The following is a 21,800-nucleotide window of genomic DNA, read 5'->3' as shown; positions in this document are numbered from 1 at the left end:
CAATCACAGCGGGGCTCGGGGGCGCGCCCAGCCCGTATCGGAACTCGTGGACGCGCTGCAGGTAGACTACACAGGTGTGCTGTCCTGTCCTGCAGTTTGAAGGGAACTCACCCGGAACATACAGGTTTTAAAAGGGACAGCATTCATAAGGCACTTTTCACAGAAGATGGTGGAATGAGAAAACGCCAGAAAATTAAATTAATCAACTTTTTTGGAGAGAAATGTTCTCACTTCAACTGATTTTTGTCTTTTAAATTAGATGGAGTGATTTTAATCTCAACGACGTGGATATTCACATCATTTTGGATTATTGTGCAGCGGCTGTGTTTTTTTGTACAAAATGGATTCAGTCATAACCAGAAGAACAGGAGTTTTACTTATTATTTGCACCGTTTTAAGTCTTCTGAATGGCTCCAGAGGAGAAATCCCACCTAAACCGACCGCCGGTGTCACGATTGTGCCCCCGGTTAAACCCATTGATGACCCCCAGGCCTATCCAAACGCGGAAACGGCTAATATGCCTGTGTTTACTATGAATTACCCAAGAATACAGATACCATTTGAGATCACTCTTTGGATGCTGCTGGCTTCTTTTGCAAAGATTGGTGAGTATACATTCACACAAATGATTTTATTGACGCGCTAAGATCCAAATCTAGGTCAACACTTCACTCATGATAGGTGTGATCCTTTAATGGTGACATAAATGTTAGCCTTATCATCTCTATGCAGACAGACAGGGCTTCACTCTTATCTCTCCTGTTCCTGTTTGTGATCTAAACATTTTTACTTCTCAGGTTTCCATGTGTACCACCGGATCACTGTTTGGGTGCCAGAGACATGCCTTCTGATCAGCATTGGTCTGATTGTGGGTGGCATCATGCACTCTGTCCATGAGGAGCCCCCTGCTGTGCTCAGCAGCAATGTCTTCTTCCTCTACATGCTTCCCCCGATTGTCCTCGACTCAGGCTACTTCATGCCCACCAGGCCTTTCTTTGAGAACGTCGGCACGGTCCGTTCCAACACATTTTCCTAAAACAAAGTCATCTTCTTTCTCTCTTTCTCATGACCATGTGACATAATGTTGTTCTTTGTGCAGGTGCTGTGGTTTGCAGTAGTGGGGACTCTGTGGAACAGCATCGGCATTGGCATGTCTCTGTTTGCCATCTGCCAGATCGAGGCGTTTGGGGTGCAGGACATCAACCTCCAGGAGAACCTGCTGTTTGCCACCATCATCTCGGCTGTGGACCCCGTGGCTGTGCTGAGTGTGTTTGAGGACGTGTCTGTCAATGAACAGCTCTATATCGTGGTGTTCGGGGAATGCCTCTTCAATGATGCCGTCACTGTGGTGAGTTGGCTGAGGCAGATAGTGTGAAAGTGTGTTTTAGTTTGTGCAGATTAGTGCAAACTGATTTGAGTTGAAGAGCAGAAAGTGACTTGCTGCAACATGTTGGCCAGTCTTTGTTCCCCCTGGGCTAGAGCTTATTAAAATAACAAGATGATGAACAAGCATGCTCTGTTCTGTTTATAGTATGTTGTGATATTATTCTGAACAACGGCATGCCAGTTGGTCCTCATGTGTGCAAAGAGAAAACATAAGTCAGTAGGAATGTCCTGCAACCAACTAGTAGCACAGACCACAGGCAAATTAAATTAAATTTGTATATTTTACACAGGTCTAAGGTCCATATTTCCTTTTTTTGTCTATTATGGAGACTATTGTAGCCTCACCTACCTTTTAAGACCCTCCTTGGTGCCTTTAGTTTCAAAACCGCTATTATATGAAATGGCAGATCCACTATTGTGTTGGCTGGAGCTTTTCTATTCTTTCTCTGAAGGCGCAGCTCAGGTTTCACCAGATACTGTACAATTTCTGGGTTAATATGCATGCATGAGTACGGTGTGCACTGGCAAGATTGTACAGATAAACAGATAAATGTGAAGGAATGTTATTGGAGACACCAGTCGAATGTGTCAACAGACCAGAGCCATGTACTATTGAGAGTCTTGTTTACTCCAAACCAGTTTCTGAGGTCACTGTTGCCGTTGGCTGTGTGGGAGGAGTGAGCATCGTCTGAAACTGGACTGAAGTGGGTTCCTGCTCAAATTTCCTCTCCCGCCCAATTTTTTATTGTGCTTTAACACACCCACTCACCCACCTAAATGAACCTGCTCTTAGCTTTGGCGTGGTGACCCTTTTGTTTCGTACACAGTAGCGGAGCTGAAGCAGAAAGTGAAGACAAACATTTACCCAGGAGACTGGGAAAAGCCCAGGCGTCGTCTGCACAGAGAGCTTTGTCTTGCAGAATTGCACCGATCAAAGAAAATTTAGTGTTTGACAATAATCCAAATACGATTTACTAAGAGTGCTGCAGTCAGTAGTGAGGTGTAAGGTGTTGACAATTGCCCATAATTAAATACTAGCACACCAAATGTGTATTAAACTGAGGTTTAAAATAGTCCCCAACAAATGCACTGTGTACTCCTGTTTGACCGATGTTTGCTAAAATCTACAGTGCTCAGCTGTTTTAGGAAATTATTAAAATTATTTATTTTTAAAAAAGTATCTGTGACTTTTCAAGGTTTAGTGGGAACAAACAGGCTTGGAACTGAGAGAAAAGTATTGAGAGATTGACTAACCTTTTTGTCTTTTCATAGGATTTGAACAATAACGAATATCACCAGCCTTATCTTATTAAGATATGTTTGCGAACATGTAAAGTAGAGCCAAAGAGATTTTTCCTCACTTAAAGGATAAGTTCACAATTTCTCATGCCTGTTTTAAAACAATAGTCAGGTATAAATATATACACAGAAACAGGTTTTACTTGCTTTAATCATCCCTCATGTTCATACTGACCTTTAAAAAAAGTCTCTTCCTGATGTGCTTTGTACAAAATTCCCTCTCTTTGTTTCCCTGTTGAGCTGTGGTGGAGCGATAGTAACAGAGAGGGAAGTCTGTGAATTATGAAAGGATCTTCTAATGGTCAGTATGAACAGGAGAGATGAATAAAGCAATAGGAAGCCTAAATGATAAAATTGCTCTATGTATTGTATCAATATCTACAGATTTCTTGCTTTCTTTTAATATATTCTAAAACTTTACTCCAGCAATAGGCTAGTTAAGGAAAACACTGACTTAATGCATAGTCAGTGGTGTAGGCAGAACACAATCAAAAGGAGCAAAGCTAGTTGCTTTTGCAAATGCTCCTTTTCTGTGACTCATTCAGAGTGCTTGGTGAAATGAGATTATCAAATAGCAAATAGTACAGAGTAAATATTTCAATAAATCATTTTTATCTGGAGCTGTGTCATTAGAGGCCCCTGACACCACACATGACCTCTGACAGCGGTGTGTGGGCTGTTTGTGCACAGAGCTGCACCTGCAAGTATGAAAGAAAGTGTCTTCATGTAGTCAACATGAAACGTATCTTTCTGCATGTGTGCATGAACATGACTGTACATGTTTTCAGGTGTTGTACAACATGTTCAACTTTGTGGCGGAGATGCCAGTGGTGGAGCCGGTGGATGTGTTCCTCGGAGTGGCTCGGTTCTTTGTGGTTGGGCTCGGTGGGATGGGCTTTGGCATTCTGTTTGGCTTTGTGGCCGCCTTTACCACAAGATTCACCTCCAAAGTTCGAGAAATTGAGCCACTCTTCATATTCATGTACAGCTACCTGGCTTATCTGGTGGCTGAGCTCTTTGCCATCTCATCCATCATGGCGTGAGTAGATTTGAAAGATTTTGCTACTCCAAACATTTGAATGGCAAACCGTTTTAACACTGCAAAAATACTAATGTTTAATGTGGTTCTGCAGCATTGTGACCTGTGCCCTCACCATGAAGTACTATGTGGAGGAAAATGTTTCCCAGCGTTCCTGCACCACCATCCGCCATGTGGTCAAGATGCTTGGCTCCATCTCCGAGACCCTCATCTTCTTCTTCTTGGGGGTTGTCACCATAACAACAGAACACGAGTGGAACTGGGGTTACATCCTGTTCACGCTGCTGTTTGCCTTCGTATGGAGAGGCCTGGGTAAGGAGAGGGCAGGGGGTATCTGTGTCATGGAAGAGGTCAGGTTTTGTTTGACTTCGTATCTGTCTGTCTTGTTGCAGGATTAACTGTTTACCTCCGTAGCTATGAACTGAGTGTCTGCTAAAATATCCACACGCTGACTTAAACTTCGAAGCTGCCTTTATGGATTATTTTCTGCCATTTGAGGGCAGCATAAAATTAAAAACACAACACTGAGATATTAACACTGTATAATGTTGTAACTGTGAATGTAATTAACAAGTTAGAGTCAAATATACACTCTCATTTTAGCTCTGTTTTGGTTTCCATTAACTCCTGAGTCTCTCCATCTCTCCAGCTGCTAAATACTCCACTCTATTCACCAGCTAGTCGCTAACTTTGTCTGTCGTTTGGTGCTGAGCAGGTAGCTTAGAATGGATTTTTAGAGATACTTCAAAAAAGTTGCTTTTTGCTAGAATCAAGGTTCGATTAGAACTGTAAGAATGAACCAAAACAGAAAAGTTGTGGGCTGTAAAACCAAAACAATGAGCTGAAAGACACAACAAAGCTCTGCAGCACTGAGGGGCACTGCAGAGTCAGGTGTTAATATATGAGTCATCATAACGAGCGACCCCTTTTCACATTAAACATAGTGATTTCATCTATCGTTAGTATAAAATAATTTATTAGTGCAGCTTTAAATTTGCTGAACTTATGAACAAAAAAAAACATCTTGACATTTTTCTGCTCTTCCCTCCCAGGTGTCTTGGTGCTGACTCAGATCATTAACCCTTTCCGCACCATCCCATTTAACTTGAAAGATCAATTTGGTCTGGCATATGGTGGTCTACGAGGTGCAATTTCATTTGCCTTGGTCTTCACTCTTCCTGAAAACATTGGCCGCAAGCAGCTCTTTGTCACCGCCACCATTGCTATTATCCTCTTCACTGTCTTCCTTCAGGTAAGAGAGCATCTATGTTGTTATATTTTTGCAGAGTTGCTCACTGGGAATATTTTTCCCTACTATTGTAACTTGTAGAAGTGTCTTGTCTTAGTTGTAGAGGAGATAGAATGAAATGGAAAAAGGTTTGATTGAAATCTGAAATTTGGCAGTAGAGTCTCAGTCTGAGAGAAATTACAGTCTTACCACAGAATGGTTGCTCATGTTGTGTCATGTTTCTGTTAAAGCAGGGAACACAACACATGATTTAAAAGCCAAATCTGAACCCTGATTTTGCCATTTGATTTCCAAATGATTTCATTTCTGGCTAACAGTTGGGATTTTAAAAGTATTCTTCTAATGTTTTTCTGGGCTTTTCTGAATCTGTGATCTTTTTTTGTCTCCTCTCCACAGGGCATCAGTATTCGACCTCTGATTGAGTACATCAATGTCCGCAGAACAAACCGCAATCTTGACACAATCAACGTAGAAATCCACTGCAGGGTAAGACACAGATTGTGATTGGTGTGCATGTGGTGGATGATATGTTTCTGCACAGTTTTAACAGCTCTCACTTTGCTCACAGCTCATGGAGCACACCATAGCTGGCATAGAGGACCTCTGCGGACAGTGGAGCCACTTCTACTGGAAGGACAAGTAAGAACCTGCTGTCTGCTTAAAGTTAGACATCAATATAATCTGTCACTCTATATTACAGATATTACTTATTTACAGTCTTGAGTACCCCATAAAATGTACACATTACTCACTTTATCTCGAAATACTAATACTAAAATACTAAAAGGACCAGTGTGTAGGATTTAGTAGCATCTAGCAATGAGGTTGCAGAGTGCAAACAACTGAACACCCCTCCCCCTCCTCTTCCAAGTGTGAGTCTATGGTGGCCGCAAAAAACATGAAAGATCCTTTCTAGAGTCAGTGTTTGGTTTGTCCGTTCTGGGCTACTGTAGAAACATTGCAACATGGCAACATGGCGGGCTCTGTAGAAGAGGATCCACTCCCTATGTAGATATAAAGGGCTCATTCAAACATGATTCTTAGTTTCATGGGATTATACACTGATTAAAACATACTTATAAATATTATATTCCATTTCTGCCAAGTCCGTTCCGCTAGATGCCACTAAATTCTACACACTGGACCTTTAACTGCTTCATGTTACTAAATTTATAGAAAAAAAACCTCCAGTGAAACTGAGAGAGAGATGGCAGTTTTAGTATACCTGCTCTCAGTTTCCCTGTTTGTGGTTTTGTTTGACTGTGCTATTGTTCACGCTGGCACTGTGTGGGAATGTTGATGGCTGAATCGGACATTGGTGTCGTGTTCAGCTTCCGCCATTAGCAGCTAGTCTCTGACATGTTTTACTTAGTTCCTCTATAGCTTCCTCGCATTTCCTATCACACCAGTTTTCAGGCACAGCCACTAATTTTATAAGACTGCTTGAAAATGAAATCCTAGTTTTTGTCCATTTTTTTGGCATTGTGTTAAATATGTGAAATAATATAAATTTAGCTATTGTTTTAATTGATCTAAAACGTTAAACTTTCAACGATCGGTCTTGGTGAAAAACACAAACTGGGTTGTTAATGGGCTTTTTTAACACTGTAGTCTCAGGCACACTGGTATCTGAGTGATAACATATTAACATTGAGCATTCATGACAGTAGAAAGTCAATTTTATTTGCACCTCCTGAGATAAACTTATTTGGTTTGACTTTAGTTTCTAGCAGAAGCTGATAATGTAGCCATTAAAACCACAATGAATATTTCTAATTAGATACAATTGTCATTGTATTAAGTTTTCATTGGGAACATGCAATGTTATGGTATACATAGTATAAATAAGCTACATATATACTAGTTTAGTACCATGTACTGTTGACATACAAACATTATGCATGCTGTATATGGAGTGCAAGATAAATACACAAAACATATACAGTAGTGTAAAAAAACCCACAAACATTAAATCTTCATGACAAAGCTTAGAAATTGTACATTTTAGAACAGACGGTATCATTCATCGTATAGTTTTTATATGAGACTGCAAACACTGTCGTTATTCTCTACTGCTCAACTGCAAAAAATGAAAGATAAGATAAGCTTTAAAAAAATCATTGATCTCATGCAGAGAAATTGAAGTGTTACAGTAAGAGAAGAACAATAACAGACACATAGTGCAGATAAGTCATTTTACTAGAATATTATACACGTGACATTATGAGCATCTACTATATATAAAATGAAGAAAAAAAAGCTAATCTAAATAAAAGGTGATAAATACACCAATACAAATAGTAAGTATAATATATAAGTATATAGCAAGTATAGTAAGTATAATGTGTACTGAGACAAAAATAGTCACAAATAAAGTGAGTAAACGCAAAACAATTAATACAAAATTAGCACTTGAACACTAAAATATTTGCAACCCCAAAAATTGTCCCCCAATCCTTCTAGTCCACATATAAAAAGGGCCTCATTTCTGACACTTTTTATCAGCACTTTAAATGATATGAAGCTAATTAGTGCAATCTCCTTTCTCTCAATGTCAGATTTATGAAGTTCAACAATCGATTCCTGCGTAAGATCCTAATCCGGGACAGCCGGGCTGAGTCCAGCATTGTGTCACTGTACAAGAAGCTTGAGCTGCAGAACGCCATGGAGATCCTGGACACGGTGTCTGGAGACATCAGCGCTGCTCCGTCTATCGTCTCTCTGTAGTATGACACCATCATGTTTCTGTCTTTCTGACTATCACACCATCTGCTTATTGTCTGTTCAGATCAAAGGGGTGAAGTAATTTAGCAGTTTGTTGTCTCTTAATATCTGTTTATAGTGAGGAAAAGAAAAGCTCTGCTAAACCTAAGAAGAAGTTCTTGCCTGGTGACCTGAAGAACATGCATGACATCCTGTCCAAGAACATGTACAAGATCAGACAACGGGTGAGATTCTGAATAATCTGTTTGGTTTTTTTTTTTTTTTTGCTTTTGCTTTCTTTTTTTCTTTTTTTTTTTGATAATTACCAGCGACCAACAAACATTAGCTAAAACTAACTGATGCTAAAACTACAAGCTCCAATAGGTGCTGTGTGATTCAGAAAGCTGCCACCAGTTTTCATGCATTTTCAATTGAGCTGCTGTTGTGGTAAACTTTCATCTGCTTACAGAACATACAGTAGTATGAAATTTGCCCTTTTTTTTGCCTGAATGGATCAACAACAGCAACTTCCAAAATGAAGCCACGTGCAGCTCCTTGTCCAAATCTGCTGCTCCTCTTTGCTTTTTACATGAAAAAGCATTAGCAATTTGAAAAAGCAAAGAGCACTGCATCCATTTTTTTAAACGCAAAATCCTGTGATCTCAGATATATCTGCCTGTAATCGCCAAAAGTGACCAGACGACACATTAATCCAAATTTGATAAACTGGAGCCACTGTACATTTTGTGACGCATTACTCACACATGAGAGTGTGATTACTTCAAGCACTGAAACTCAGCGCTGTTTTGCATAGCCACAGACTGCGGCCGGCAGTACTTTTCCATAAGTGACATCACCCTCAGAAAGGCTCTCAGAGACGCTTTGATGTGTAGACAAATAAGGAGCATGTGCTTCTGTTCTTGGGTAGTCAAATTGTCTGGTTATCTTAATAACCCCTCTTTTCAAGTCTCTCTCCCATTTGTGCTCCTCTTACATTTATACAGTCGTGTCTCTCACACAAACCCTGCGTCACCGTCTGTCTGTGATGTTATTTGTTTTAATATTAACATCCTGAGCAGATTGGTCCACTAACTATTCACGTGTGCCCCTTTTAACCTCATATGACGTTACAGTTATTGCATTCAATAACAGTATGCTAATGCATTTTTTAACTGTAACACTGCACTGTTGGTTATTATTTTCTGTGTGACCATATTGACCTCTTGTGAAATACAGCAGATAGGAGCAGAAAAAGAACAATGGCAACCTTTCGTTATGTTTGTTCTAGGTCTTACTAATAGCTACAAGATAGAAAGAACTATGTTGACACAGACATGGACCCTTGCGGTTCAGACGGGTGTTGCCAGTTTTGGTTGAGCAATCTGAGTTTTAAAGAATGCTGTCTCCCCTCAAAGCATCGTAACTGTCTATATGTCTCAGTCTTTGTTGTCTCCACAGTCAGTGAATTTTACAGACCTCAAGGTGTAGCCATTGTGACTTAATTACAGATAGACATGTCAAAAATGGTGGAATCCTTGTGGAAGTGTCCACCAGCCGTCTATATTGGCTGTGAGATGGTGTGTGTGCATGTGTGTATAATGCGGTATCTTGTATCTTTCTTTCCTTTAATCAGACTGTGTCATACACAAATAAGCATGCACTGCCCAATGACCGCCAGACAAAAGAGATACTGATCAGACGCCACACCACCATCCGCCGCAGCCTCCGACCTGGCAGCTTTCAGACAACGGTAAGCAGGAAAACTCTGTAACTATGGCTGTTACTGACCTGAGGTATTGCCTGAGTCTTGCTATGAAGGCTGTCATCCTCTTAGTTAAAAGAAGTAAGCAGAATTGAACCTCTTCACTGCACTGTGATGGAGGATTCATTCTCTTTAGTTTATCCTTCTTCTCCATTTATCACTGTCTGTTCTGCTGTTTTATTCACATTTTATTCTCAGGTGCCTAAATCTCAGAAGTACTTCTCTCTTCCTGCTGGGAAGAGTCTGGACTCAAAATTTCCTGCTGAGAGGCTGAGCTACACAGGTAAGCTTCTCAAACTACCTTAAACACATTCACATCCAATTTTACCCTTTTAGTTCCCCTCAAGTAGTAAAAATCATCTTTTTCCACTCTGTCTGACAGTGTCACATATATTCTGTGATAAAATATTTATAACTCAAGGTTCACTTGTTGGCTTTTTCCAGAGCTTTCAGCCATATTATACTGCTCTCTTCAGCTAATGGAACTTGCTCAGATGTTTAGTTGTGTAGAAGCTTGCTCCAACTCTTTATTCAAGCTGTATGATGTTTGCACTTTTATACACATTTTCCCCAAATTCAATCTATAATATTTGGTATCACTGGAAAGTTCTGGACTTCCTCCAGACACTAAAATAAAGTTATGCGGTTTTGAACAATGTTTGGCTGCACAACATGAGTTCATACCCATTAGTAAGACAATGAGGTTTAATGGGATAAAGGATAGGTTCACAATTTTTAAAAGTCTGTGCCCATATGAACACTGAAATAGGTTTTCCTCGCTGTAATTATTCATCCTGTTTAACTGCCTATGAAGACCCCCTTCAAATGTGCTTTCATTGTACATGTAAGTAATGGGGCCAAAATCCACAGTGTGTCCACAATCATTGTGTGCAAAAATGCATTTAAAAGTTTATCTGAAGCTTATATGAAGCTTCAGCAGTCCGAGTTAGTCTTATCAAGTGGATATCTGACACATTTACAGTCTTTTTAGCATCAAATTGCCTCTTTGTGTTTCCTCTGACAGTGTTTCACTGCTGAGCTGTGGTGGAAGTATAATAACAAAAAGAGGGACTTTGGCACTAAAAAGACTGTAACGTTGAAAGATGTCTACTTGATTTGACTAATTCGAACAGTTGAAGCTTCATATTAGCTTTTAAAACCTTTTAAATACATTTTTGCACAGAAGGAGGCTTGTGGATTTTGTTCCTAATCACTTACATTGTAAGTATATTATGAAGGGATCTTCTAATGGTCAGTATGAACATGAGGAATGATTATGGTAAGAAAAACTTGTTTCAATGTTCATTTGGGCACCTGAATATTGTTTTAAGACAGACATGAAAAACTTCCTCTTTTATCAAGGATCCTTTCAGTGTTTTTTTAAATGCAATTGTATAAAATAAAATGTGGGGTGATGGCATGATTGAATTTGCCTAATCGTTTCCTTCATTTTCTCCACCTGACTCAGATGATCAGGAAACTATGTCAGAGGCCGCCCACCCCTCGAGACGCTCTCGGTTTAGCCAACCCGCACGCTCCTCCTCTGGAGCTATGATGCCTCTACGCAGGCTGGGCACCCTAAAAGAAGTACCCTCTGTTGATGTTCTAGACGAAGGCATGACTGAGAGAGCCTGGACAGGGCGTGGCATGTCCAGGACAAACTCCTCCTTCAGTGATTCCCATGTGCCCGCTCCTCACCGCCACTTTAACCCCTCTGTTGATGATGACAACAGCTTCTCAGATAACTTTAGAAACAGGCATCATGAAGCAGAAGAGGAGGAGCAGCAGCCTTCGTCTCCACCCCCAGCCTGGGCTGCTGAACCCAGAGACAATGATACACAAAACCCTTTGCTCAGGCGGCCGCAGTGGAACCCTAAACATAAAAAGTAAAAGTGTCCCTGGACTTTCAGCAGCAGCCTGACTGCCACAGACTGAGTCTCAGGTTCTCAAGCAAATCCACATCTAACAGTGTGTAGGATTTAGTAGGATCTATTGGCAGAAATGGAATATAATATTCATAAGTATGTTTTAATTAGTGTATAATCACCTGAAAATAAGAATCGTTGTGTTTTCGTATTTAGAATGAGCCCTTTATATCTACATAGGGAGCAGGTCCTCTTCCACTGAGCCCACCATGTTTCTACAGTGGCCCAGAACAGACAAACCAAACACTGACTCTAGAGAGGACCTTTCGCAGCCACTGTAGGTTCTCCTACATGCTTGGAAGGGGAGTGGGAGGGGTATTCAGCTGGTTGCAATGTGCAACCTCACCACTAGATGCCACTAAATCTTAACACACTGGTCCTTTAAGGCCAAGTACATTAACACTAGAGGTCCTTTCATTTCTTCTAAGAGAAAAACAAACCTTCAACATGAGCCTTGTTGTTGTGCTGCTGGCTCTTCAGCTCACGAATCAGTATGCAAACATCAGGCTACAGATGAAGTGTAGCTGTCAACAGTGTGAATGTACAGTAAGAAGCACAGTGCACTACATTAGTTATTTCAACCTTTTACATCACTTTTAAACGTTTGAAGGCAATTTAATTTAAACTATTTACTATCTTTTTGTCGTTGTATATAAATATGATAGTTTTTTGTATTTTTATCACCCTTTTGCGTGTGACAGTTGTGTGATTGAGGATGTACATTTTGTACATTCAGTTTAACATGAGGAACTATTGCAGTGCAGTACAAAGTACTCCTGGGACTAACTGCAGGCCTTCTGTGCGTCTGTTACATTGATGAACCTCACAAATCTGGAATGACTGCATTATTTTTTCTTTTTTTTCTGTAATAAATGTTCAATATTTTTAAAGACATATCAAGCATTCTGTATTAAACCAATGATGCAGTAGAACTTTGTAAATGTAAAAATGTAAGTGTGAGACTAAAAGCATCATCCACAGGAGAGAAGATGGTGAAGAATGTATGACAGAGTTGAATGTAACACTCACACTGCAGTATTGATATCAGTGTTTCATATACAACTCAAAACACCATCGACTCAAACATACAAAACAATGTTTATTCATTGTGACTTCTCTGCATGAATCTGGCATGTACTTCATCCATTCAAGATCTTCCTTACATAAATGTATACAGTTTTCATCCTTAAACTTTAAACAACAGTGATGCTTACCATACAGTTGGTCCTCAATTACAAAAAGGAATTTCTTTAAATCTCCATTTAAACCCACCATAAGATAAATGAACAAATCTCTTGAAGTGTAAAATCGAGAGTCAGAAACCAGAGCAAACATTTGCTCATGTACCACAGTGGGAACCATTTATGATGCAGTGCATGTGGAGAAACAGCTGGCTCTGAGGTTAAAAACAAAAACAAACAAACAAACAAACAAATAAACAACAGTGCAACAGTGTGATCTGGGAGCCTGATTTCACCACAGTAATCAATAGTTTGATCTTATTTATGAATGTCTGAAGGAGGATCACCTTCATCTTCTTTTATTTTATTGACGCAATAAAAGTTGTTGAGACTTGTAGTGTATCATCAGCAGGCCTACAGGATGTGCGACTTAAACAGAATTTGGACTATGTAGTGGTTACAAAATTACATTAAAATCGTAGTGTGCATTGTTTCCAATCAAACTGTCCCAAGTAATACGTGCCAACACATGAGCCATATGTTTCTCAGCCCTGTCCTCACCTCAATGCTGCACTTGATTTTTGAATTCACTCTCCCTGAGAGAAGGACTGCCTGGCTGGTGTTTACGAGCCTTTTTACCTTGTGATGTCTTCACATCTGCAGGTAGGTTTGGCAAAAGGCATCTTGTCAAGAAACATGCTCGAGTGGGAAACATTGTTCCAACTGTGAGTCTGCTGTTTGTCTACTCAGCTGGCCTCATAAGAGCACTTGTCTGACTGGTGGATTTGCGATGTGTTTTTAATATTTTAAATGAATGTAGTTACTCAGAGTGTGGCCATTTTTGTCATCCCTCTCCCGTCCCACTTGGGGATCCTGATGAGCAGTAAACCTACAGCTGCTAGAGCCAGGACCACTCCCAGACTGGGGGGGCCGCAGGGGCTGAACTCCTGGGCCAGACCGGAGAGCAGCGGGGCCAGGACTCGACCGACAGCTGTGACTGACTGCCCGGCTCCGATCAGAGTCCCGCTGGCCTGGACCCCTCCCCTCTGCAGCTCCAGGTCTGTAATACATGTCCGTCCAATGCTGGTGGAAATGGCAAAGAAGGTGGAAGAGAGCAGCACCTGCCACACACTGGGCGCAGCAGCGTACAGGAAAATGAGCAAACAGGTGAGCAAGGTGGAATGAAGCAGCAGAGCAGGCATGTTGTTTCCGTACAGCTGGGTGACCGGACCCACCAGAAACCCAGCCAGGGCCCCTAAGGTGCTGCTGTAGCTGATCAGATAACCCGTCACCTTTGGTTTAAGTGAGAAACGCTCCTCCATGGCTAGAGAGAAGTTGCTGTAGTAGAGCATGATAGCTATGGCCATCAATAGACGTACCAAGAAGAGGTCCCACATGTCAGAGGAGGCCACCATGTGGATCTTGGAGCCCACTGAAGATAGCTGTCTCCAGGCAGGCTGGAGCAGAGACACCTCCCTCCACATCAGACCACCTCGGTGCTTCCCAGAAGCTCTGTAGGCTGGGTCAGTCTCTGCTGCCAACACTGGGTGGTTGCTATTTGCATGAGAACCATTGTGCACAGACTTACTATAGTTGTTGTCATGACAAACTTTACTTGTGTTGTTGCTGGAGTTAGTGCCATTACGGTGAAGTAGTGTCTCGCTCCACGGTAGCATCCATACTAACCCTAGAATGATAAATGTTTTAATATTAATTAATTAGTTAATATTTAAAATACTATTAATGATCTTCACATTTCTTTCTCGTCATCTTTTTTTCAACCTACCTGCATTAATGAGGAAGATGGCAGCGCAGGTGAATGAGGAGGTATAGAAGCCGCCCTCATGCTCTGTGAGGTAGCCGCCCACCACAGGACCCAAAATGAAGCCAACGCTGGAAGCTGCATTAAAGTGTCCCATCACCAGAGGGCGCTCTGAATCAGACACCAGGTCAGACAGCAGGGCTCTGCAGATGGACAGGGAGTGCTTGAACAGCCCTGAGACAGAAAACAGCCAACAAACGAAAATAAGAAACTGACTTGACTGATTTCCGCTGTGTGCACTCTGTCCTGTCTTTACGAGTTAAGGGTGCAATAAAATGTGACTGAATTACACATTGTTAAATTTATGATTGTTCTTACACATTTAGACATAAGCACATTTTACCCAAGAGGAGAAAAAAAGACAGAAACTCTGACTGTAACCTTTATCTCTTTTGCTACTTTGAACTTAAAGTAGTAAGTCTCTGAATGAAAATTAATATAAGTTAGCTATTTATCACTGTTAATGTTTTAAATTAATTTGAGTTCATTAGATCCCCAAGCAAGCAATGATTTTAGACTCTGTAGATCAAACTTAGCCTTTCCCAAATTACAGAATTAAACAGGCAGTTTTTTACTGCTTCAGAAGAATGTGAAATGTCTGTTGATTAATTTAGCTACAAAGCATTGTTAGTGCAGAAAAAATCTGTAGGGGATTATGGGATACATACAGTGTATGCTTCCATAGTGAAAAATGATTGGTTACAAAACACTTGGATTTTGCTATCTGATGTGTTTTTATGCTTTTTGGAGCTGTGAAAACTTTAATAACTTAGGCTGAGATGGAACTATCAGGACTAGTTTGGGACACTATAATAATACTGTTAAATTGATCAACTTCTCTTATATAGCAAATTAGAAATTAGGCAGCATAATTAACTAGAAATTACAGCACCTTGGAGGAGCCACATATTTTTGGTGGTCCAACTTACCCACAGGTATCCGTGCAAGCACAAACAAGGCGATACTGCTGGACATCCCGAGCAGGCCGTAGCCGAACGCACTCAGCAGCAGACATGTCAGCAGAGAGTATCGCCGTCCCACCACATCACTCCAGCTGCCCTGCCAATCACATATAGAAAATGAGACCTCAAATTGAATATCGGGAGAGGAAACTGTGGCTCTTTCTAGTTTTTGAAACACATGGACAGGTGGAGGTGACATCAGAATTTGATTCTAATTAATTGATCTGGGATTAATGACAGATACAAACAAATGGAGACAGACAGAAGCATGTGGATGTTAGTCTGAAACATCAGAGCACTCACAAAAGTGAAGCAAAAATCCCAAGACCCTGCTTTTCCTCTCAAACAAGTAGCCTAGACCGTTAAACAAGCCTTTATTAAATTCTCGCCCTGTCTCTCTCTCTCTCTAACACACACACCCATCTGACGAAATAATGAAATTAGGACCAATTGAGTTTGCTGTGTTCTGGATGTAGCCTGGTGGGATTTCCATAGAGACCCAGCTGTTCACGTATCCCCACATTTATCAGGATTCAACCGGTCTGCACACGGGAACCAACAGATGACTCCTTATCTGTTTAATTTGTCGCATGACCCCTGAGAATTAAACCAATTTCAGGAGCTGTGGGGCAGCAGAGGAGAGATGTGGAAAGCTGAGAATCTTACGTCAGATGCAGCGCTTACTGTGGAGTACTGCGGATGTTTGAGTAATTTCTTAACAGTTTGGATGTGGTTTTGAATGATGAAGGCTTTGATATTTCATGCCATCCAAAGGTTAGATTGCAGATTAAACAGTCTCCTCAATGTCCAGTCAGGGGATGTCAAAGAGAAAAAAAAAGAAACCTGTGTAAAAACCGTGATATATGTGTGTCTGCAGCTTACTAGGAGTAGTTTGTGTGTACAACTGTGCAGAGACTGGGTGTATTGTGTGGCCACAATCAACCTAAAACAGACAGTGTTTATTGTTTCATGAAATACCGGAGATGACATGGAATGCAACCATTTTGGCCACTAACTGTGGGCATGCCTTGTCAAGCAGGGAAGACTGAATACAGGCAGGAGACAGAGTGCCAAGTTATTTCAGAGAGAAAAAAAGTCAATACTTACAACTATTGTGCTTGAGAACAGCTGTAAGATCCCATATGTAGATCCTGCAACAGTTTCAGAAGTGTTTAAATTTCTGTTTGTAGAATACAGCACAGAGCAGACACCACTGTGTTCACATCCACTACAGCTTGAGTATTTTAGATGCTGTAATACTGTTAAGAATGAGCTGTCTTTGCATACAAATATTGCAAAGCAAGCAATAACTTTAGTGCACTTAAGCTTTAAACATGATATTAACTAGGGCTGTAACTAATACATTAATTACTTTCATCTTTCCCAAATCCCAAGGTGACATTTAAACTGCTTAATTTGTCCAAAGATGTAAACATGTACTATACAATAACATAAAACAGAGAAAATCAGCACACCTGGGAAGCTGAAACCACTGAATGTTTGCTTTGAATAAATGACTTGAATGACTAATTAATTATCAAAAGAGTTGTCGATCAACTTTCTATGAATTGGCCAATTGATTAATTAACTTTTTGTTTCAGAGCAAATATTAACTGTTGGAAAATTAAGACAATGTTGTGCTCTTTTCTATTCAAAAAAATTACTTCATTAGACTAATAATTGTTTGCCCCTCTTTCAAAGTTAACTCTGGCAATCACATGATCATTTTGTTGGAGTTTATACAGCTGTGACTTCATTATGCATGAAGGGAAACCCTACATCTGCTACTATGTAACTTAAGCACATTACTCAGAGTAATGGACACACCCTACCTACAATACCAGCGACAGTGGGACTGGCTCCAAGAGCTTTCACGTGATGGCTCAGCAGCGGGATGATCATGCTCACCCCAAACAAGTCCTAAAGAAGGAAAAGTGAGAGAGAAATAATGAGGAATAGGAATGAGCCCAGAGGTACCCAGCTGTTATAATTATCATATGAAGGATTTTATCATACCAGAAATCACTGAGCAGAAGGAAACATGTAAAGCAAAAATATAAAGCCAGTGTGCAGGAGTAGATGCAGGAGCCACATCATGTCACTGCTCATCCTGTTTATCTGCATTGCTGAGATCAGGGAAGCTCTTGCCAAACTCTTGATTGAAGTCACACAGCAATTCATACAATGTTCTAACACTACTCATTACACTAATTGCTTAACTTTCAGCCGCATCACTGTCCCCGGCAGTTTCTGCCTGCTGCCTGAGCCAAAAAATCTAAGCTGCCAGGATTCTTTTGGTCACCTTTAATTAGATGATCATTTAGCCAACTATGCAGGCTGATATTTAAAGTTAGTTCTCTAAGGCATGCCTGAAGGTCAGCTCTTAAAGGATGGGTTCACAATTTTTCAAGTCTGTCTTAAAACATTAAGGTGTTCATATGAACGGTGAAAGAGGTTTTCCTTGCTATAATCATTCCTCCTGTTCATACTGGCTGTTAACCTGTGAACCCGTCCTTTAAAACAACATAAATATTTCTTTAAAGTGACACAGAATTGTTTGTGCATTGACTGTAATATAGAGCATCCACCTTGTCTTTAACATAAGTTAGAGCCAGTAAATGTTGCAACACATTTTACTGACAGTGATGCTTTGAAGAGGAGGCACTCAATGCACTCTCAGAGGTGTCAAGACAACCTGCAATGTTCTATACAGTGCTTGAAGTGGGAAAAACTAAGTGCCAGTACCCTTTTTCACATGTTGGCGTTTGTATCAGCCAGTATCAGCAAATCATTAAAAAATACCAGCATGCAGGTCGGTTACATCGCTATCTCAGTCTCTCTCCTCTGCTCCACTGTTACGCTTATCAGGTCTCAATGAAGGGAGTCACATCCACCTGCTACATGATGCACATTTCCTTATTTGGACATCATTCCCAGAGTTGCGGGTGTTCCCCAGAGATAAAGCTGAGCTACTGACACATGAGATGTACTCTCAAGGGACTCCATAACCCGTTGTTCCCCTTCTCCTTTCCACAAAGTTAGGTTGTAAAAAATAGGCAATAAACGAAAAGTGCAAAGCAATAATCGCCTTTGAAGTTCTTCCCTACACGTTACACAGTGTGCTGTCTCTGTATTATGGGTGTATAAATAGGTAGAGGTCTGTCTGCAATGAGGCGATGAGTAAAGTTTTAGTTCAGTAGTCAGCGCAGTCATCTATGATCTGGGAGACTCCAGTTCAAGACCTGGTGTGGGGACCTCCTTCATAAGGTAGTTTATTCATGATCACTTACTGCAACACTTTAATTTTCTAAAATTAAAAGCATGATAAAAAGATTTTTAAAAGGATTTTTAAGCCTCTGTCCACTTTTATTCGAATACAAATACAAATAATTTTGCTGCCTCAACAAATACAGAAACAAATACAAATACTGGGCTCTCTGCACATCCCTACGGTTGAAAAGATTACTGTACTGTTAATGTAACGTAACACAGACTAGCCTTCGACACAGAAAAGCAGGCAGGCAAGAATGGGAACAGGTGAGCATCACGTAGTGCCCCCTGGGTAATGCAGTTTATTTAGGGCCATTATGAGTCACCCAGAGAACCTGATATGGAGAGGGAAGGAAAGACTACCGGTGATACACCTTATTTGGTGACCAATCAGATTCTGTGACCTGAAGCCTTGGAAGACTCAGATCCTTTAGTATGTGATATATTAAATAAATTTAACAAAGTACTGATGAGTCAATGCATAAGCAGCATTTCAATATATCAATCACAGCCCGATTTTTTGCAAAATTAGCATTTACTTTAGTACTTTAAGTTAAACACACAATATGTAATTTCTGCCGCTAAGAGTCTCTCCATGGATGTATAAAGAGAACTGGATACAGAGTTCATTCCTATGAAAGTTGCTCAGTGGTGCATGAAGCCAAAAAAGTTTAACTTTTTCCGCATTTCTTCCGTATCTGTGCAGCCCATAGATCAAGCGCACTAGTGACTTATGCCAGCCGAGCTGGCTACTTCAGGTTTAGCCCTCCGGCTAACTTGAATGGGGATAAAACAATCATGTGGCTCTTCTAGACTTTTGAAATGTGATCTGACTCAACGGCCTATTTATGATAGTGAATCGACTCATTTTAGGGGGGTTGTGACGCTCAAAAAAATGTATCTACTGATTTACGAACGTCTCTCTCACAATGTAAGTCTATAGGAAAAAGTCTTTACGGGACAGTGTGCATCACATGACATGGGAGCCGTGATTTACCGGGAGCCAAATTATCCGCAGAGGTCTCCTCTTCTCCAAAACAAACGTACACGGGGATTAAAACTGGTAAAAACAATAAAGAAAGCAGTTTCATGTAAAAATCAGGGTTCCTCTGATGCTGTTTGGTGAACAGAGGATGTCCAGGAGGGGCTCTGTGTGAGCCGAGGTGCTGCTAACGTTTGCTTAGCTTGTTTCTCTGATAACTTAAGATCTAGTCATCCAATGACTAAAATTCTTCATCTGGTTAAAAGATATAGTTAAAACAACCAAGATCTAAAAAGTTTATCTTAAACATGTGGCTTAAAACTTAATAAAAGTCAATTTATGACAGTTTCTGGCGGGCAACCACAACGCTGGCATATTATCTTGTATGCGTATAGTCTTTGGTAGACGCCATTGTGGCAGACAACCACAACGCTAACGTATTATCTTGTATGTGTATACTCTTTGGCAGAGGGTATATGACACCATTGACAGGTGACCAAATAAAAACGGACTGTTACTTTGATTAAAATTACAGATTTTTCTGGGTTTGAAAATTGTTGGAAACGTTAAGGATAATGTAAGTTCAACTCAACAAAATATATAACATCGGTCTAGTAATTTTTAGACATTTTAATGCGGAATAGTTACATATAGTTACATTAATTTCTTTATTATACTGGTTACGTTATAGCTTAAATTTAGATGGTAATACTTCTATTGCCTACTTTTACTTAAGTATGTTTACATGTATGCAGGATTTTTACTTGTAATTGAGTATTTTTACATAGTGGTATTGATAAGCTACTTTTACTTAATTTTGGTTTTAAATGCAGGATTTTTACTGTAATGAAGTACTTTTACATTGTGGTATTGATAGGTTAGTTTTACTTCAGTAAAGCATATGAGTACTTCTTTCAACATTGCAGGTCACAGAGTGTAACCTGGTAATATCTATTATTATTATCTGTATTATTTTGTACCCTATCTACTATGTTTATTCGGTTTTATTCTTTATCTTTTGTATTTTTTTTTAGTACTGTGTTGTTATATGTTTTAATTGTGCAGATGAAACTCTTGTGCAGTGCATCAAATGGCAACATTTATGTTTAAAACTGTACATGGTTCCTTTCAAATTAAATAAAGAAAAGAAATCTGATAGGTCACCAAATACGGTCTAAAACTGGTACTGTGTACTGGTGAGTACCGGCCCACTTCGAGCACTGGTTCTGTACCATCACCCTTATTCAGTAGGCAGAAACGTGATCAGTTTGTGGCAAAGTATTTCAAAATATCCAAATCTAACACATGTATTTGCACATATATGTATACTGTATATACAGTACATAAGGGCTTCACCAGAAATATGTGTGTCTAGGATCTTCTATGCTGAGTTTTTACATGTTGTGTTGTCCACTTTTTCTCTAATATTCCTATAATACACTGGTTCAAAGCTTTTATAACTCTAACAGACACAGTTGGTTAAATTGAACACTTTTCCATATTGTTTTAAAACCAAAAAGAAAATTTAACACACAGTGATTGAAGGTTTAATATCTCTAAAGTCTGTGTAAGGGTATGACAGAAGTTAAAGGTTAGTATAGGCTATAAAACGTATGATTGTGCTGTTGAAGACAGAAAAGAGAAATAAAATAAAATAGGCCAAATAATTTTTGATATAAACACATTTAAAATATTACATTTAACATGTTTAATCTCCTACAGACTCTCTGAAAGTATCTCGGCTACTTTTTGTAATGTTAATCATGAAGCACCTCTTAAGTATACCTGAATGACTTTTCTTACATCACATCTATGTGCTGTGACTTGAACACTGCACAGGTCACTCAGCCAGCACCGCCAGGTCTCAGTTAGCTACTCACCATGAAGCCCACCACATAAATACATTGTATAATCCTCGTCCGTCCCCTGGGTTTCTGAAATAAAGTGCTACATTTCTGGTTGTTCATCCTCCCGCTGTGACAGCACTGCTGCAGCCAAAGCGGAAGCGCTCATCCGATTTTCTACTGTACAGGATCAAAAACAGAAAACACGTCTCCGTCCCGGCGGTGGTCTCACAGGCGGTGGGGGGGTGGGGCGATAGCCCGGTGTTAAGCGTCTGCAAAAACGTAGACGGTGTGAGTGGTGGAGGATTTTACAGAAGAATAAAGAAATTTGTGTCTTGGATAAAGCTGACTGCCGGTGTCGTGGTTAGTTCCTCAG

At 40.2% G+C, this 21,800-nt stretch overlaps 2 protein-coding genes across 2 annotated transcripts; one reads left to right on the top strand and one right to left on the bottom strand.

Annotated features, from left to right (window-relative positions):
• Nucleotides 1-90: 90 nt before the first annotated feature.
• slc9a2 (solute carrier family 9 member 2) lies at nt 91-11,479 on the top strand. The gene is made up of 13 exons (XM_042425781.1): nt 91-605; nt 798-1,012; nt 1,100-1,348; nt 3,474-3,724; nt 3,819-4,036; nt 4,777-4,976; nt 5,370-5,459; nt 5,542-5,612; nt 7,532-7,699; nt 7,816-7,921; nt 9,310-9,426; nt 9,637-9,721; nt 10,907-11,479. The coding sequence occupies exons 1-13, from the start codon at nt 341-343 to the stop codon at nt 11,326-11,328; spliced, it is 2,457 nt and encodes an 818-aa protein (XP_042281715.1). The 5' UTR covers nt 91-340; the 3' UTR covers nt 11,329-11,479.
• Nucleotides 11,480-12,442: 963 nt separating this feature from the next.
• mfsd9 (major facilitator superfamily domain containing 9) lies at nt 12,443-21,800 on the bottom strand. Its single transcript, XM_042425329.1, has 6 exons — nt 21,461-21,800; nt 17,161-17,248; nt 16,436-16,479; nt 15,296-15,425; nt 14,331-14,540; nt 12,443-14,231 (listed from the first exon to the last, which is right to left on the bottom strand). The coding sequence occupies exons 1-6, from the start codon at nt 21,545-21,547 to the stop codon at nt 13,369-13,371; spliced, it is 1,422 nt and encodes a 473-aa protein (XP_042281263.1). The 5' UTR covers nt 21,548-21,800; the 3' UTR covers nt 12,443-13,368.

This window comes from Thunnus maccoyii, chromosome 11 (assembly GCF_910596095.1).
Source record: "Thunnus maccoyii chromosome 11, fThuMac1.1, whole genome shotgun sequence".
NCBI lineage: Eukaryota > Metazoa > Chordata > Actinopteri > Scombriformes > Scombridae > Thunnus > Thunnus maccoyii.
Note: the sequence above shows the minus strand (reverse complement) of the source record. Positions and strands in the feature narration are given on the sequence as shown.

Bases quoted from the DNA above. Each gene is read 5' to 3' on its own strand.
- mfsd9 (XM_042425329.1), bottom strand. From the start codon at position 21,547: ATGAACAACCAGAAATGTAGCACTTTATTTCAGAAACCCAGGGGACGG. The intron at 15,426-16,435 runs GTAAGTATTGAC...TGTGATTGGCAG, and splicing joins TGTTCTCAAGCACAATAGTT to GGCAGCTGGAGTGATGTGGT. The intron at 14,541-15,295 runs GTAAGTTGGACC...TTTCTGTCTCAG, and splicing joins GCTTGCACGGATACCTGTGG to GGCTGTTCAAGCACTCCCTG.
- slc9a2 (XM_042425781.1), top strand. From the start codon at position 341: ATGGATTCAGTCATAACCAGAAGAACAGGAGTTTTACTTATTATTTGC. The intron at 3,725-3,818 runs GTGAGTAGATTT...GTGGTTCTGCAG, and splicing joins GCCATCTCATCCATCATGGC to CATTGTGACCTGTGCCCTCA. The intron at 4,037-4,776 runs GTAAGGAGAGGG...CTTCCCTCCCAG, and splicing joins CTTCGTATGGAGAGGCCTGG to GTGTCTTGGTGCTGACTCAG.